This window comes from Kogia breviceps, chromosome 2, assembly GCF_026419965.1.
Source record: "Kogia breviceps isolate mKogBre1 chromosome 2, mKogBre1 haplotype 1, whole genome shotgun sequence".
In the NCBI taxonomy this organism is placed as follows: Eukaryota; Metazoa; Chordata; class Mammalia; order Artiodactyla; family Physeteridae; genus Kogia; species Kogia breviceps.
Window position 1 is genome coordinate 151,693,370 of NC_081311.1, and position 14,358 is coordinate 151,707,727.

The 14,358-nt window shown below is 35.9% G+C and overlaps 1 protein-coding gene across 4 annotated transcripts in view; it reads left to right on the forward strand.

Moving 5' to 3' along the window:
* Window positions 1-325: 325 nt before the first annotated feature.
* Window positions 326-14,358, forward strand: part of NUP35 (nucleoporin 35) — a 38,122-nt gene continuing 24,089 nt past the window's right edge. The window contains exons 1-5 of one of the 4 annotated variants that reach the window (XM_059054598.2): window positions 349-448; window positions 2,316-2,419; window positions 3,526-3,696; window positions 5,466-5,593; window positions 8,079-8,139. In XM_059054598.2, the coding sequence (XP_058910581.1) occupies window positions 3,537-3,696; window positions 5,466-5,593; window positions 8,079-8,139 (349 nt within the window). In that variant the 5' untranslated portion in view covers window positions 349-448; window positions 2,316-2,419; window positions 3,526-3,536. Of the gene's footprint in view, window positions 449-616; window positions 983-2,315; window positions 2,420-3,525; window positions 3,697-5,465; window positions 5,594-8,078; window positions 8,140-14,358 lie in introns of those variants that run through there. The other 3 variants (XM_059054596.2, XM_059054597.2, XM_059054595.2) reach the window with 3 other exon arrangements.

The following is a 14,358-nucleotide window of genomic DNA, read 5'->3' on the forward strand; positions in this document are numbered from 1 at the left end:
CTGTTTCTTCAGGCCAACTTTTCCAGGTGGTACTTGGAAAAGCTGACGGATGACAGAGCACTGGGTAAACTCACGCTAATTATGAAATCACGAGTAAAATAACTTGTGCTTCTATAAAACTCAAGCACCAAAAAATCAGGAGGCTCACAAGGTGAGCATAAGAATTCCCAGAACAGCACTTTCCACATTGTTTTATCACCCTACCAGTAAAAACCCTCTCGGAAATGTTGCGTCTCGGAAAAGACTGTTTTCCCATTCCAAAATGGCGGCTCCGGCGCCACAACTTAGGTATAGCGCATGTCCGGAAGTTACGCAAACCCACAAGGCAGCGCGCCCTCACCCGTGGGGAGAATTTCCGCCATTTTTGAAAATCGGGGAGGTTCCTGGCTAAGTGTCTCCGCTGCTGCGATGGCAGCGTTTGCCGTGGAACCCCAGGTGCCCACGTTAGGTGAGTAAAAAACTGCTTTTCCTCCCTAGCACTGCGATGCACACCGTAATCTTGGAAGCGGGCAAGCCTGAAAGGCAGTAGTCATAGGGCTCTCGTCTGCTAATTTCAGTCGCAGAGGGGCAGCCTCTGGCTCGCACCCAACTTCTTAGTCCGCCCCCTACTCGAGGAGTCTCCACCCAGCCGCTACCAAGGCGGCTTCGGGAAAATGCGGGCCCCGAGGAGGGCGAAGAAACGGCGGTCTTGTGGTGACTAAGCTGTTTTGTGCCCCCATACGCCGGAGCCAGACCAATCCATACCTGGGACTCCGCCAGCGCGGGCGACTCGATGCTAGGTTCCGGGATCCGGGGAAGCGTTGTTGGGAAGGAACTCACCTGTGAACACCTGGGTGGGCAGTTCCCTGGAGTGTGGTTACCTTTCACCGCTGTTTGGTCACCTAGGCTTCTAGTTCCTGTTTGATTCCTTCTTTCTCCCGGGCTTTGCAGAAGAAATCTGTTTTTAATGGAAGCTTGAATCGTGCGACATTTAATTAACCAGGTGATGGCAGCCATTGAGGTATTAGCCTTAATAGGAAGCCAGGAGTTCGCTCGATTTCCCCCGCCTTTATCTTGGGAAAATGACTAAGTATTGTAGGAGGTCTTTTCCTCTAATCGGTCACATCATGATTTTTTAAAAAAAATTCATTACTATTATTTAATGAGGTGTCATTGCTGAGATGTGTTGTCTTCAGAAAATCTTGCCAAGTTAGCAGGATGTCGATTTTGTGTGTGTGTGTGTGTGTCTGCTGAGTTTTGGGATTTGTGAGAACCGTTGAATATCTTAGAACAGAAAATAAATCGTCTACTGTCATAGGGATGTATTTGAAAGTTCTGTTACAACTTTCTGAGTTTGAAAGGAGAGCAAGCAGGATATGTATTTGTAGAATGAGTTTTATTAGAGTTGAAGGATATATAATGCTTATGTTTTGTGCAAAATAAGTTTCTTTTGAGAATAGAGTAACTTGTTTTAGCATTAGTTATAAAAAACTAAATGCATAATATCAACAGAGATACTCAGCTACATTTAAAGTTGGTCTAGGTATTATGTCTTGTATTATTTTAGAGGTCAAAAAACTTTTCATTTCCAGTTCCAAAGTTTCCTACTCAACAAAAACATTTTGGGGTGTATGTTTTTTTTGGTTACAAATATGAATAAACCTCTGGTCAGAAATCTGACATTAGTTGTATTAATTGTTCAAGTCCACATATTGCAGATATTCCAGACGAGGAATAAACATTTTCCCAGCACCTAATGGTACAGTAAAACTAATGGTTACTTCAACAAACAATGCTAGCTGAGTAAGACACCGTACTTAACATGTTAGGAGTACGAGACTGAAATGGAATTTAAGACTTGCCAGATCCATTGGTATAGCTCTCTAAGTGAAAGGGTTGGGTGGTTAGTGACAGTTCAGTTAAGAGCCCTTTGTGCCCTCCTCACTCTGTTGCTTTCTACTGTATCACTATATACATTCGGATGTGTCAGAAATTTTCTTGACTTCATTATTACTATACTTGCCATATATGTATTTTTTTCTTTTGGGGCTGGGAGAGTGAAGGTAGTTGGTGGTACCTAAAGCTTTGTAATACACTTATTACTATGGGTTTATAAATATATGTTCATAATATGCTTTTGTTAAGACTTTTGGTTTGATTTTAGTGGTATGTTCTTTGGAAATATGTAATAGTACTGTGGTAACATTGTAACTAGCAGTTTGAAGTAATTACAATGTAATATAGCTCTTCACACCTTATTTCAGTATTTGCTTTATTCTTTTCCTGAATTTCTTTTCCTTTTTCCTTTTTTATGTGTTTGCATTGTTAATATCTAGGTCTACTATGATTAGAAATAAGAGGAAGAGTAAATAATTGACAGCATTTGGATAGCAAGAAACATTTTTGAGGCTGTTTAGAAGTTAAGGAATAGTTAATAAAGGTAATATAAATAACATACCAAATGTTTGACCTTTCTGAGTGCCATTAATCACATTCAGGCTTGTCAGATAGTTGAAAAATTAAATTTTCATAAGCAGAAATTGCAAATTCTACATGTACACATCAGTCCCTCAGTTTTGGCTATTGTAAGATACTATTAGAATAATAACGAATATTTGGTGAATATTACTGTATATTAAGCATTTGAGATAAGTGCTTTACTTGCTGTAAGTCTAATCAAAGTTCTGTGGGTGGGTGCTACAGTTATGTCCATTTTGCTGAGGCTGGAACCGAGGTCTCTTAACTCCAGAGCCCATGTTTTCCTTACTGGGCTATTTTGTTCTGAAATTAGAGGAAGTTATAGCTTCCTTATTTTCATAGTTGGAGTAATAATAATACCTACGCTATAAATTGTGAAAAATAATTTTGAATTGATGATTGTGAAGTATCAGTTCTTAAATTGGTTTTATGTTAGGGTTATTGGTTATTCCTAACTTTAAAATGAATGGTTTTAAAAATGACCCAAAACATAACCTTTCCAAATCTTTTCAATATAATTCTTAATTGGTATGCTAATCATCACATTATTTCATATGTGCTTTAATGTGTGCATGATTACACTTTTATTACAAAAATGACTGACAGTTGTTTATGGGAAAAGAAAAATGGGACATACAGCACGCTAAACCTATTGTGTTTGATTTGCTTAGACTTTGTGTAACTAGTGCACCTTGTCCTTGTTTTTGGTTGTTACACAGTAGACGCTGATCCAGAAATGGAAAGAAGTTATTCTGTATATATTAGGGATTTTTTTTTAGATAATCTAAATTTTAAAAATTTAAAAGTAAGTGTTGATTCTTAAATCTATGAACTAATATAAACAAAAACAGCTGTCAAATATTATATGGTTAATACAAAATGTTTCACATTTTTCTAGAAATAATTTTTATTGGTTTTTAAAATAATAAAATTAACTATGGTTCTGTAATACTTAACAGTTTTGATTAAATTCTCAAAATTGTTTATGCTGGATTCTTGCATCTTTTTGTTAGATATTGTTACATTAAAGTCCTTTCTTTGTATTATTTTATTTTCTGATTCATTTAGGATCTGAACCAATGATGCTGGGTTCACCCACGTCTCCAAAGCCAGGGGTTAATGCCCAGTTCCTACCTGGATTTTTAATGGGGGATTTGCCAGCTCCAGTGACTCCACAACCTCGATCAATTAGTGGCCCTTCAGTAGGAGTAATGGAAATGAGATCACCTTTACTTGCAGGTAGGTAAATTGCTTAAAATAGTTTTATAGTACTATCAATACATGTACAAGAATTTTAAAAAGTGTAGTGGTGCAGTGTTCACCCTCAAACCACATTTATTTAAAAAAATTAAGCAGTATCTCTATTTTTTATTTTAAGATTATTGGAATAGAGGTGTAAGCAATATAAGTTACTATAATTCCAAGAACCACTCACTAAAAATATGCATACTACATTTTATTCAATCTAAGATGCCATTGATTGTAGAACTCACCATTATTTTAAGTACCACTAAGAAAGAAAACACTAAATATGATAGAACACCATTTGCCAATTTTTGTAAATTATCCCTGTTTTAGAGATGTTAAAGTGTGGGGGAGGGGAAGATGGTCGTTTAACTTCAGCTGAATTCAATTTAAATAATTCATCTTAAATATAATAATAGCAAATAGTCAAAAGAAGTGTAATTTGAAAATCTGTAGATATGAATTCTACTTCTAGTCATGGTGAATTAAGAGTCTCACTTATAGTGTGTTTAGTGAAAGGACTTACTCCACAAACTATGATTTGCAGTTGCCAGCACAAAATGTTATGTAAAGGAAACATATCTTTTACAGGACTCTTTTAGCAAACAAATATTGTAAAAGATAACTTGGAAGTTTTGACTGTGAGTAGTGAGAGCTACAAAAATGGTTGAATTCCAAATGTGAGCTAATATCCTTTTAATAGATGTTGAAATGAAAATTCTTCTTACTTTAATTGTCCTTAAGGTATTATTTCGGTTAAAGTGGTGGTTTATTATCTTTTTTTTTTTTTTTTTTTTAGGATTGATCAGGGAGAATTATAAGTTATATTTGAAGTGATTCACTTAAGAACGTTACTCTGGACAGATTTTTGTTTTTTTACATATTTCCAGTGTATTATTTTATTACTGTAGCTACCATATATTGAGTGTTTATGAGCCAGGCAGTATGCTAAGCATTTTATATGTTATTTTCATCCTTTTATCAGTCTTAAAGGGTAGTTAGTAGTATCCTCCAAAAGAGGAAACTGAGGCTAAATGCAGTATAGAACTTGCTGAAGCTCACTGGTTAGTGACAGCAGGAGGTTAAAGCCCAGGTCAGTCTTGTTCTATAGCCTGTGCTCTAATCTAAATACCTTATGCCGTACTGTCTAGGCTCAGACATTAGTCTTAAGAGGGCCTGGACTGCTTCGCTACTTGGCGTTGTTGATTCTCTGACTTAACGAAGATCCCTTTGTATCCCCAAAGTTGATCCTTTTCCTGTATGTTTATTATGTACTTTATTATGTGAGAAACATGAATAGGAATTTGACAGTCAAATTCCACATTAGGAGATTATATTCAAGTGTATACAAACTGGAGCTGTTCAATACTTACTTTCAAGTGAGAAATAGGATCAAGTTTTGTATTGAAATGTTAAGCATCTTATAGAGAAAACAAAAGTTGCATGTGTTTACTAAAAACTAAAATTTCTATTTACTTATTCTGGAACCTTTTATTCAAAGTGCAGTCAATGGATCACCAACATTGGCATCACTGGGAGCTTGTTAGAAATTCATAGTCTCAGGCTCCATCTCACATGATCTGAGACATAACCTGAATTTTAACAAGATGCCCAGGTGTTTCTTCTGTGTATTAAGATTTGAGAAGTGCTGGGAGACAGGAGTTTAAGTCATTATTTTAAAAATATTAATTTAAAAGATCTTACCAGAAAGATGGAGGATTTCTTTATGTTCTCACCTGTCCATATTTTTTGTACATTGTTAGGTGGGTCACCACCACAGCCAGTTGTACCAGCTCATAAAGATAAAAGTGGAGCTCCACCAGTTAGAAGTATATATGATGACATTTCCAGCCCAGGACTTGGATCAACACCTTTAACTTCAAGAAGACAGGTGATATACATATCCTCATTCATAACCATACATATCTTTTTCATGTTTTTATGTGGTTATACAGGGAGGGTCAGTAATTTGAAGTGTTTGCCTGAGATCTGTTTTAGTGTAACTCTATGCACAGAACAAGCATTAGGGACAGTTATCCTAGAGTCTAATTAAATTGTGTTTATCATGAAATGTACTTAAAAATGTAATAGAACTTAGATAATTTTCTCATATAGATAATTCTGTGGTTTTTAAAGGTGTGCCTATTCACCTGTCCATGCCCCCAACCTCCTTAATAAACATGTAGAAATGATTATCATTTAAATTGTTCATTGTTTAAAAAGTTCAATATTTATACATAATTTTGTGAAAGAACAATTGAAGATTCAGGGTTTATCCAGATCTAAGGCACCTTGTAATGATTTGAGGTCTTTATTTTAGGGATGGTTTTATTAATATAAGACCAATATCCTTTTAGAGCTGTGTTCACTGTTTACTTATTTTACTGAAAACGCTTCCTCCTGCATGTTTATGAACTGATGGTTTAGTGTGTTCCTGGTGTTGGTGTTCTGATGGTGATGTTAAGTTTTGGTTGGTGTAGATATAGGTGTTCTGATGGTGTTATTTTCAGTCATATTATACAAGGTAGAGATTCTCTGTTTTAATGGTACTGATAGCACAAAAAAGTATGTAATACTTATGAAGTACCTACAGTGCACATGGCCTGATCTTATAACTTCTCATGTATTGTCTCATTTAATCCTCACAGTGAATCTGTGAGGTAGCCCTTACGAGCTTTATTTTATCATTGAGGAAACTAGGACACCGAAAGCCTAAGTAATTTGTCAAGGGTAAGGCAGCTAGTCTAGCAGAGCCAGATTTTAAATTTAGCAATCTTGAATCTAGAGCCAGTGTTTACAAGAGCAGTGTTCTGCTAATACATACTACTGTGATTACTCTTGATTGTCAGTTGAAAGGTAGTGTGGATTTTTCTTTTAAGTAGGAAGTTTAGTAGCTTTTATAGTCAAAAGTTTTCTCTATTACTATTATGCCTAGAAGGATATGTAAACAAAGTGTATCAGCTAAACTGGTAAGTTCTTTGTATAACATTTCTGCTCTTTGATTTGGATAAATATTTTATGGCCTTTCCCTAAATCAAATATAGCATCTTTGTTGGCAAGTTTAAGAAAAGTAGAAAAATCTTTCAGTAAATTTTGATTATAGGCTTGATATGCATGGCATACTAGGCCTGTTTGTCAAGCAAGGCAAAATTAATTCATTGTGTTAAACAGATTACTTTCTTTTTCCAACACTTCTACACGTGCCCTCCTGTTGAGTGTAGTAGCTACTAGCCAAGTGTGGCTGTTGACACTTGACATATGGCTAGTCCTATACTGAATTGAGATATACATGCATACTATAAAATTAACAACTACTTGTGTGGCTTGTGTTATATGTGGACAGTGGTGTTATAAACTTAATTATGTCCAGAATATTCTGGTCTGGAGTATTTTTCTAAAGGTTGATAGATAAATCTGATGTTTAGTTTGATATGAGGATCTCTGGCTTATAAGTTTATGCCAGTTTTCATTACTTCTCTCATAATACATGAAAAGAAAGGTAGTTTATAGTTATTGCTATGTTCAAAATGTTTAAAAATCTTGTGGGTCATAATTTGTAGAGAAAGTTTTTGATTTGAAAGTTGTTAAGAATATTATTAAAGTCCAAATTAGTTTTGCTGCCTGACACTTTGGTCAACCTCTCTCTAATCAGGAAAGAAGTTATCATTAAGAACTGAACAATGCATTTTGTATTGCTCCTAACAATCTCAGCATTTGGTCTGGTTGCTGGATAATAGCCAGATTTTAGATTTTCTTAGTTTAGTCAGAATCTGTTAAAAAGATCTCTCTATATATGTTTACTTCTAGAGAAAGAGTCTGTTTCTCCAAGAAGGACTTTTAACTACTTTAATCTCTAATTTTCTCACATTTAAAGGGGTTAGTCTTTGTTACTTTCTACTAGTAAAGGCAGAGATACACTGTCTTTTACTGTGTAGACTGATTTGAATCTATAGTATTTCATGGTTTGTAAATGTCAATTTAGAAATATAGATTTGCCATCTTTCTGTTTTTCAGTGTGAACTTGATGATTTGAGGAATCACCATTATCTCTGTTATTTCAAATATTGTATCTTAGGAACTAAAAACAAATAGCAGTGTTACTGTGTACTAAAAATAATGTCTTCTTATTTAATGCAACTTTTCTTATATTAAACATATAATATGCTAACAAGTCTGGCATTTTAGATTAATACTGTTCAGCTTAAAAAAAAAAAAAAACTTAGAGAGTACTCTTCAATTGTGAGCTAATAGGCATTTCCAATACCTGGTAGACATTCAGTTGTCTGTTGAATGTAGTTTTTTTAACACTTATTGTGTTTGTGTTATGGTTAGAACTTTGCATTTTTACTTTAACACTTGCTTCTGTTTTCACGTAGGCAAACATTTCAGTAATGCAGAGTCCTCTTGTCGGAGTTACGACAACTACTCCTGGAACAGGTAAGCAATGCCTTTTAACACCAATGACTATTCTTTACTCTTTGAATAAAGATAATATAAGACCTTTGTTGGTCATTGCCAAAATTTTGTCTTTTATATTTCAAACTTGGAGACTTTCTCAAATGTCAGTAACTTCCTTCAGCAAGGAAATATTTATTTGTGTATTATTCTTTTCTGAACTTATAGATAAGATGTGATATTTTACTGAAAAATGTTAAAACTTTTAAAAATTATGTATTTAATAGTGTCTCCTGAATTGTTAAAAACAGTAATTTTAAAAAAAGTAGTTGCAATTGAGAAGAAGAATACAGAGACTGAATAATAAAGATGTTTTGAGAGATATTAGTGCATAGCTATAAATCTAAATGTCATTGACTACAAACAGCCACTGATTATATATCATTTTTCTTTAAGATTAATGGTTTTTTAAATCATGGTTAGCATCATCATAAGCACAGCTCTTCTAACATATTTATATATTTATAATCTATCAAATGTTCATTCAGTAAATATTTGAGCATGTAACCAAGTATCAGGCCTTGGGAAACTGAACAAAATAGATAATCTTTGCCTTTATGGAGCTTACATTTATTTATAGAATTCACATTTATAAGTAAAATAGTTTGTTAGAAGGTAATGTATTTTATGGAGGAAAATTAAGCAGCAAAGGGAAGTAGGGAGTGAGGGTTTATATTAACTAAGGTAGTATCTTAGTTTTCTTTTGCTGCCGTAACATATTACCACAAACTTAAAAGTGGTTTAAACAGTTCAGTGTACTGTTTTACAGTTCTGGAGGTGAGAAATCTGAACTGGGTCTCAATGGGCTAAAATCAGGGCATTGGTAGGCTGTCTTAATTTATGGAGGCTCTAGGGAAGAATCTGTTTTCTGCCTTTTCCATCTTCTAGAGGCTGCCCACATTTGTTTGTGGTCCCCTTCCTCCATCTTTAAAGCCAGCAACATTGTATCTCTGACCATTCTTCTGCAGTCAAGTCTCCCTCTCTCTCTTTTAAGGACTCTTGTGAATACTTGGAGCCCTTCTGGATAATCCAGGATAATCTCTCTATTTTAAGGTCAGCTGATTAGCAATTTTAACATCTGCAACGTTAATTCTCCTTTGCCATGTAATGTAACACTCCCAGTTTCCAGGGATAAGGACATGGACATCTGGGGGTGAGGGGAAGCATTATTCTGCTTACTACAAATAGTTATAGGAAAAGTAACATTTGCTTAAAAACATTTAGGGCAAGTTTGCTAAACAGAGGAAATAGCAAGTACAAAGGCACTGAGGTGGGATTGTGTCTGGGGTGTTCAAACAAGTATAAAGAAGTTACTGTGAAATGGAGTGAGTGAGGGGGCGAATAATAGGAGATTAGGTCAGAGAGGTAATGTGGGCTGATGCAACAAGGCCTTGTAGGTCATCGTAACAGTCGGTCTTTACCCAGAAAAGGTGGAAAAAAATAGGATGAGACTGATCCTGTGATGTGAATAGACTTTGAAATAAGGAACAGGGTGGAAGCAAGGAGACCATACAGTTGGCTACTGCATTAGTTCAGGTGAGAGATGGTGGTGGCTTAGACATAAAGGAAGGCAGGAAAGGAGGAACAGCAGCAAAAACAGATGGAACAAAAGAAACAATAGCAAGACAGTAGGTTTAAATGAACCAAATGGACAATTATATAAAACGAAATGTGCTAAACACTCTTGTTTAAAGGCAAGATGGTAACAAAAGTAATATCCAATGACAAGTTAGATCTTTGTATCCTCCAAATCTTGATTTCTTCAAGCAGTCTGAGTCATCATGGCAGTGTTCTTAAAGTCTAGATTTCTACTACTGGTTTGTTCAAGGCTATTTCTATTATGTTCCTCAAGTTTCTTCCAGCCTCCACCCACTGCCCTATTCGAAAGTCATTTCCACACTTTTAGGTATTTGTTACAGCCCTTTTGGTACCAAGATCTGTATTAGTTTTAAATTGTTGCCATAACAAATTACCACAAACTTAGTGTCTTAAAACAACACACATTTATTACATCATAGTTTTTAAAGGTTAAATGTCTGGGCACAGCTTGGTTCTTTGCTTTAGAGGTCAGGTGTTAGCAGGGCTCTGTTCTTTTCTGGAAGCTCTGTGAATGAATCTGCATCCAGGTCGTTAGCCAAATTCAGTTCCATGTTGTAGGAATGAGGTCTCTGTTTCTTCGCTGGCTGTCACCTGAAGGTTGTTTTCAGCTTCTAGAGGCTGCCCCCATTCCTTGGCTTATGGTTCCCCTTCTGTCTTCAAAGACAACAGTGGCAAATCAAGTCCTTTTCTGTGATTTGAATCTCTCTGATCTCTCTCTTCTGTTGTATCTCTGATTTGACTTTTCTGCTATCTGCGCTGTTAAGAGCTCATTTGATTACTTTGGACTCACTGGAATAATCCAGGGTAATTCTTTTAAGATCAGCTGATAAATAACCTAATTCTGTCTGTAAAGTCCCTTCACAGCAATACCTGGATTAGAGTTTGATTGAATTACCAATCAATCAAACCAGGGGACAGAAGATTTGGGGTGATGTCTTTAGATTTCTGTCTGCCATATATATATAATGGTGAAAAATCTAGGATGTCACCTCTGTCTCAGTTACATACTTGAGGTGAAATGTCCTAGGGGAATTAGTTCAGGTTTTAACAATCCTAATTTGATCAAATAGGCAGATGACAGTGCTTTGTTATGTGATAATGCTTTGCTACGTGACTGTTTGTTATAATATTGACTATTTGGTTGAGTCAGTAAGTGATCCCAGAGACACTGAATATGCAAAAGCACATAATGTTAAGTAATGTATTTTATGCTTTAAAGGATCTCTTAGTTGCCTGAAAAGCATGCATTGTAATATTGTGATTGCTGTCAGGTGGAAGAGTACAGGATTAACGTTAACTAAACCTCCTTTTGTTAATTTATTTTTTCTAATTCTGTAACTTCTGTGAGGTTCTTGTAATTTTAGAAATCATATGTGAAAATATAAGAACTATGATAGGAAAAGATACCTGTCATAAATTGGCCACTGGGAGCCACTGCTGCTTCTTATTTGAGTTTAAGGAATTTATGTAGGGTCTTAATAGGGCATACGCGAAAAAGAATACTTTTCTTTTTTTAAAGAATACTTTTGAAAAGATGTGATAGACAAGAGTACTGTCATGCATGGTCAATACTAAGGAAGACATGGAAAAAAGGAGTTGAGAAAATTGAGGTGGAAAATGAAGACTTTTCACTTAGAGCTATTTTAAAAAGTTAATTAAATTTATTTATTTATTTATTTATTTATTTATTTATGGCTGTGTTGGGTCTTCGTTTTTGTGCGAGGGCTTTCTCTAGTTGTGAGTGGGGGCCATTCTTCACCGCAGTGCGCGGGCCTCTCACTGTCGCGGCCTCTCTTGTTGTGGAGCACAAGCTCCAGACGCGCAGGCTCAGTAGTTGTGGCTCATGGGCCTAGTTGCTCCGTGGCATGTGGGATTTTCCCAGACCAGGGCTCGAACCTGTGTCCCCTGCATCGGCAGGCAGATTCTCAACCAATGCACCACCAGGGAAGCCCTAGAGCTATTTTTAAAACTCTTATTTTAGTGTTAAATAAATGAAAATTTCTTGTATGATTAGTAAATTTTAACTTTCTGAGATTGGCACCTTTTATAAAGAGACATCACAGGATTTAATGGCATGAATTGCTATTTTATGCTTAGGTCTTTGTATCCAAAGGTGACTTTGGTTAGTTTATAATTCTGAAACTGAGATTAAAAATCTCTTTTAGAATCTTATTTCTGGTGTAGAAAAACCTTGGTCATATAACAAAGTGGGAAATCTAGATTAAAGAATTTCAAAAACTTTTTTCAACCATTATTGCCTCTGATAAACAATACTGAATGTTTGCCCTCTCTTTCCCCATCCTCACCCCTCAATTTTCTTCAGCTACTATTTAAATATTCCTCTACTTTTCATCCTATTTTTATTAAAAAAAATATTTTTATTTTTTTCTTTAGGTTTTTTTTTTTTAAACATCTTTACTGGAGTATAATTGCTTTACAATGTTGTGTTAGTTTCTGCTGTATAACAAAGTGAATCAGCTATACGTTTACATATATCGCCATATCCCTCCCTCTTGCGTCTCCCTCCCTTCCTCTCTATACCACCCCACTAGGTGGTCACAAAGCACTGAGCCGATCTCCCCGTGCGATGCAGCTGCTTCCCACTAGCTATGTATTTTACACTTGGTAGTGTATATATGTCAGTGCCACTCTCTCACTTCATCCCAGCTTACCCTCCCCCACCCCCGTGTCGTCAAATCCGTTCTCTATGTCTGCATCTCTATTCCAGTCCTGCCCCTAGGTTCATCAGAAACATTTTTCTTGTGTGTGTAGATTCCATATATATGTGTTAGCATACGGTATTTGTTTTTCTCTTTCTGATTTACTTCACTCTGTATGACAGACTCTAGGCCCATCCACCTCACTACAAATAACTCAATTTTGTTTCTTTTTATGGCTGAGTAATATTCCATCGTACATATGTGCCATATCTTCTTTATCCACTCATCTGTTGATGGACACTTAGGTTGCTTCCGTGTCTTGGCTGTTGTAAATAGTGCTTCAATGAACATTGTGGTACATGTCTCATTTTGAATTATGGTTTTCTCAAGGTATATGCCCAGTAGTGGGATTGCTGGGGCATATGGTAGTTCTATTTTTAGTTTTTTAAGGAACCTCCATGCTGTTCTCCATAGTGGCTGTATCAATTTACATTCCCACCAACAGTGCAGGAGGGTTCCCTTTTCTCCACACCCACTCCAGCATTTATTGTTTGCAGATTTTTTGATGATGGCCATTCTGACTGGTGTGAGGTGATACCTCATTGTAGTTTTGATTTGCATTTCTCTAATGATTAGTGATGTTGAGCATCCTTTCATGTGTTTGTTGGCAATCTGTATATTTACTTTGGAGAAAAGTCTATTTAGATCTTCTGCCCATCTTTGGACTGGGTTGTTTGTTTTTTTGATATTGAGCTGCATGAGCTGCTTGTAAATTTTGGAGATTAATCCTTTTTCAGTTGCTTCATTGGCAAACATTTTTTCCCATTCTGAGGGTTGTCTTTTTGTCTTCTTTTTAGTTTCCTTTGCTCTGCAAAAGCTTTTAAGTTTCATTAAGTCCCATTTGTTTATTTTTGTTTTTATTTCCATTTCTCTAGGAGGTGGGCAAAAAGGATCTTGCTGTGATTTATGTCCGAGTGTTCTTCCTATGTTTTCCTCTAAGCGTTGTACGTGTCTGGCCTTACATTTAGGTCTTTAATCCACTTTGCGTTTATTTTTGTGTGTGGTGTTAGGGCGTGTTCTAATTTCATTCTTTTACATGTAGCTGTCCAGTTTTCCCAGCACCACTTATTGAAGAGGCTGTCTTTTCTCCATTGTATATTCTTGCCTTCTTTATCAAAGATAAGGTGACCACATGTGTGTGGGTTTATCTCTGGGCTTTCTATCCTGTTCCATTGATCTGTATTTCTGTTTTTGTGCCAGTACCATACTGCTTGATTACTGTAACTTTGTAGTATAGTCTGAAGTCTGGGAGCCTGATTCCTCCAGCTCCGTTTTTCTTTCTCAAGATTGCTTTGGCTATTCGGGGTCTTTTGTGTTTCCATACAAATTGTGAATTTTTTGTTCTAGTTCTGTAAAAAATGCCATTGGTAGTTTGATAGGGATTGCCCTGAATCTGTAGATTGCTTTGGTAGTATAGTCATTTTCACAGTGTTGATTCTTCCAATCCAAGACATGGTATATCTCTCCATCTCTTTGTATCATCTTTAATTTCTTTCATCAGTGTCTTATAGATTTCTGCAAACAGATCTTTTGTCTCCTTAGGTAGGGTTATTCCTAGGTATTTTATTCTTTTTCTTGCAATGGTAGATGGGAGTGTTTCCTTAATTTCTCTTTCAGATTTTTCATCATTAGTGTATAGGAATGTAAGAGATTTCTGTGCATTGATTTTGTTTCCTGCAACTTTACCAAATTCATTGATTAGCTCTAGTAGTTTTCCAGTAGCATCTTTAGGATTCTCTATGTATAGTATCATGTCACCTGCAAACAGTGACAGCTTTACTTCTTTTCTGATTTGGACTCCTTTTATTTCTTTTTCTTCTCTGATTGCTGTGCCTAAAACTTCCAAAACTATGTTGAATAATAGGGGTGAGAGTGGACATCC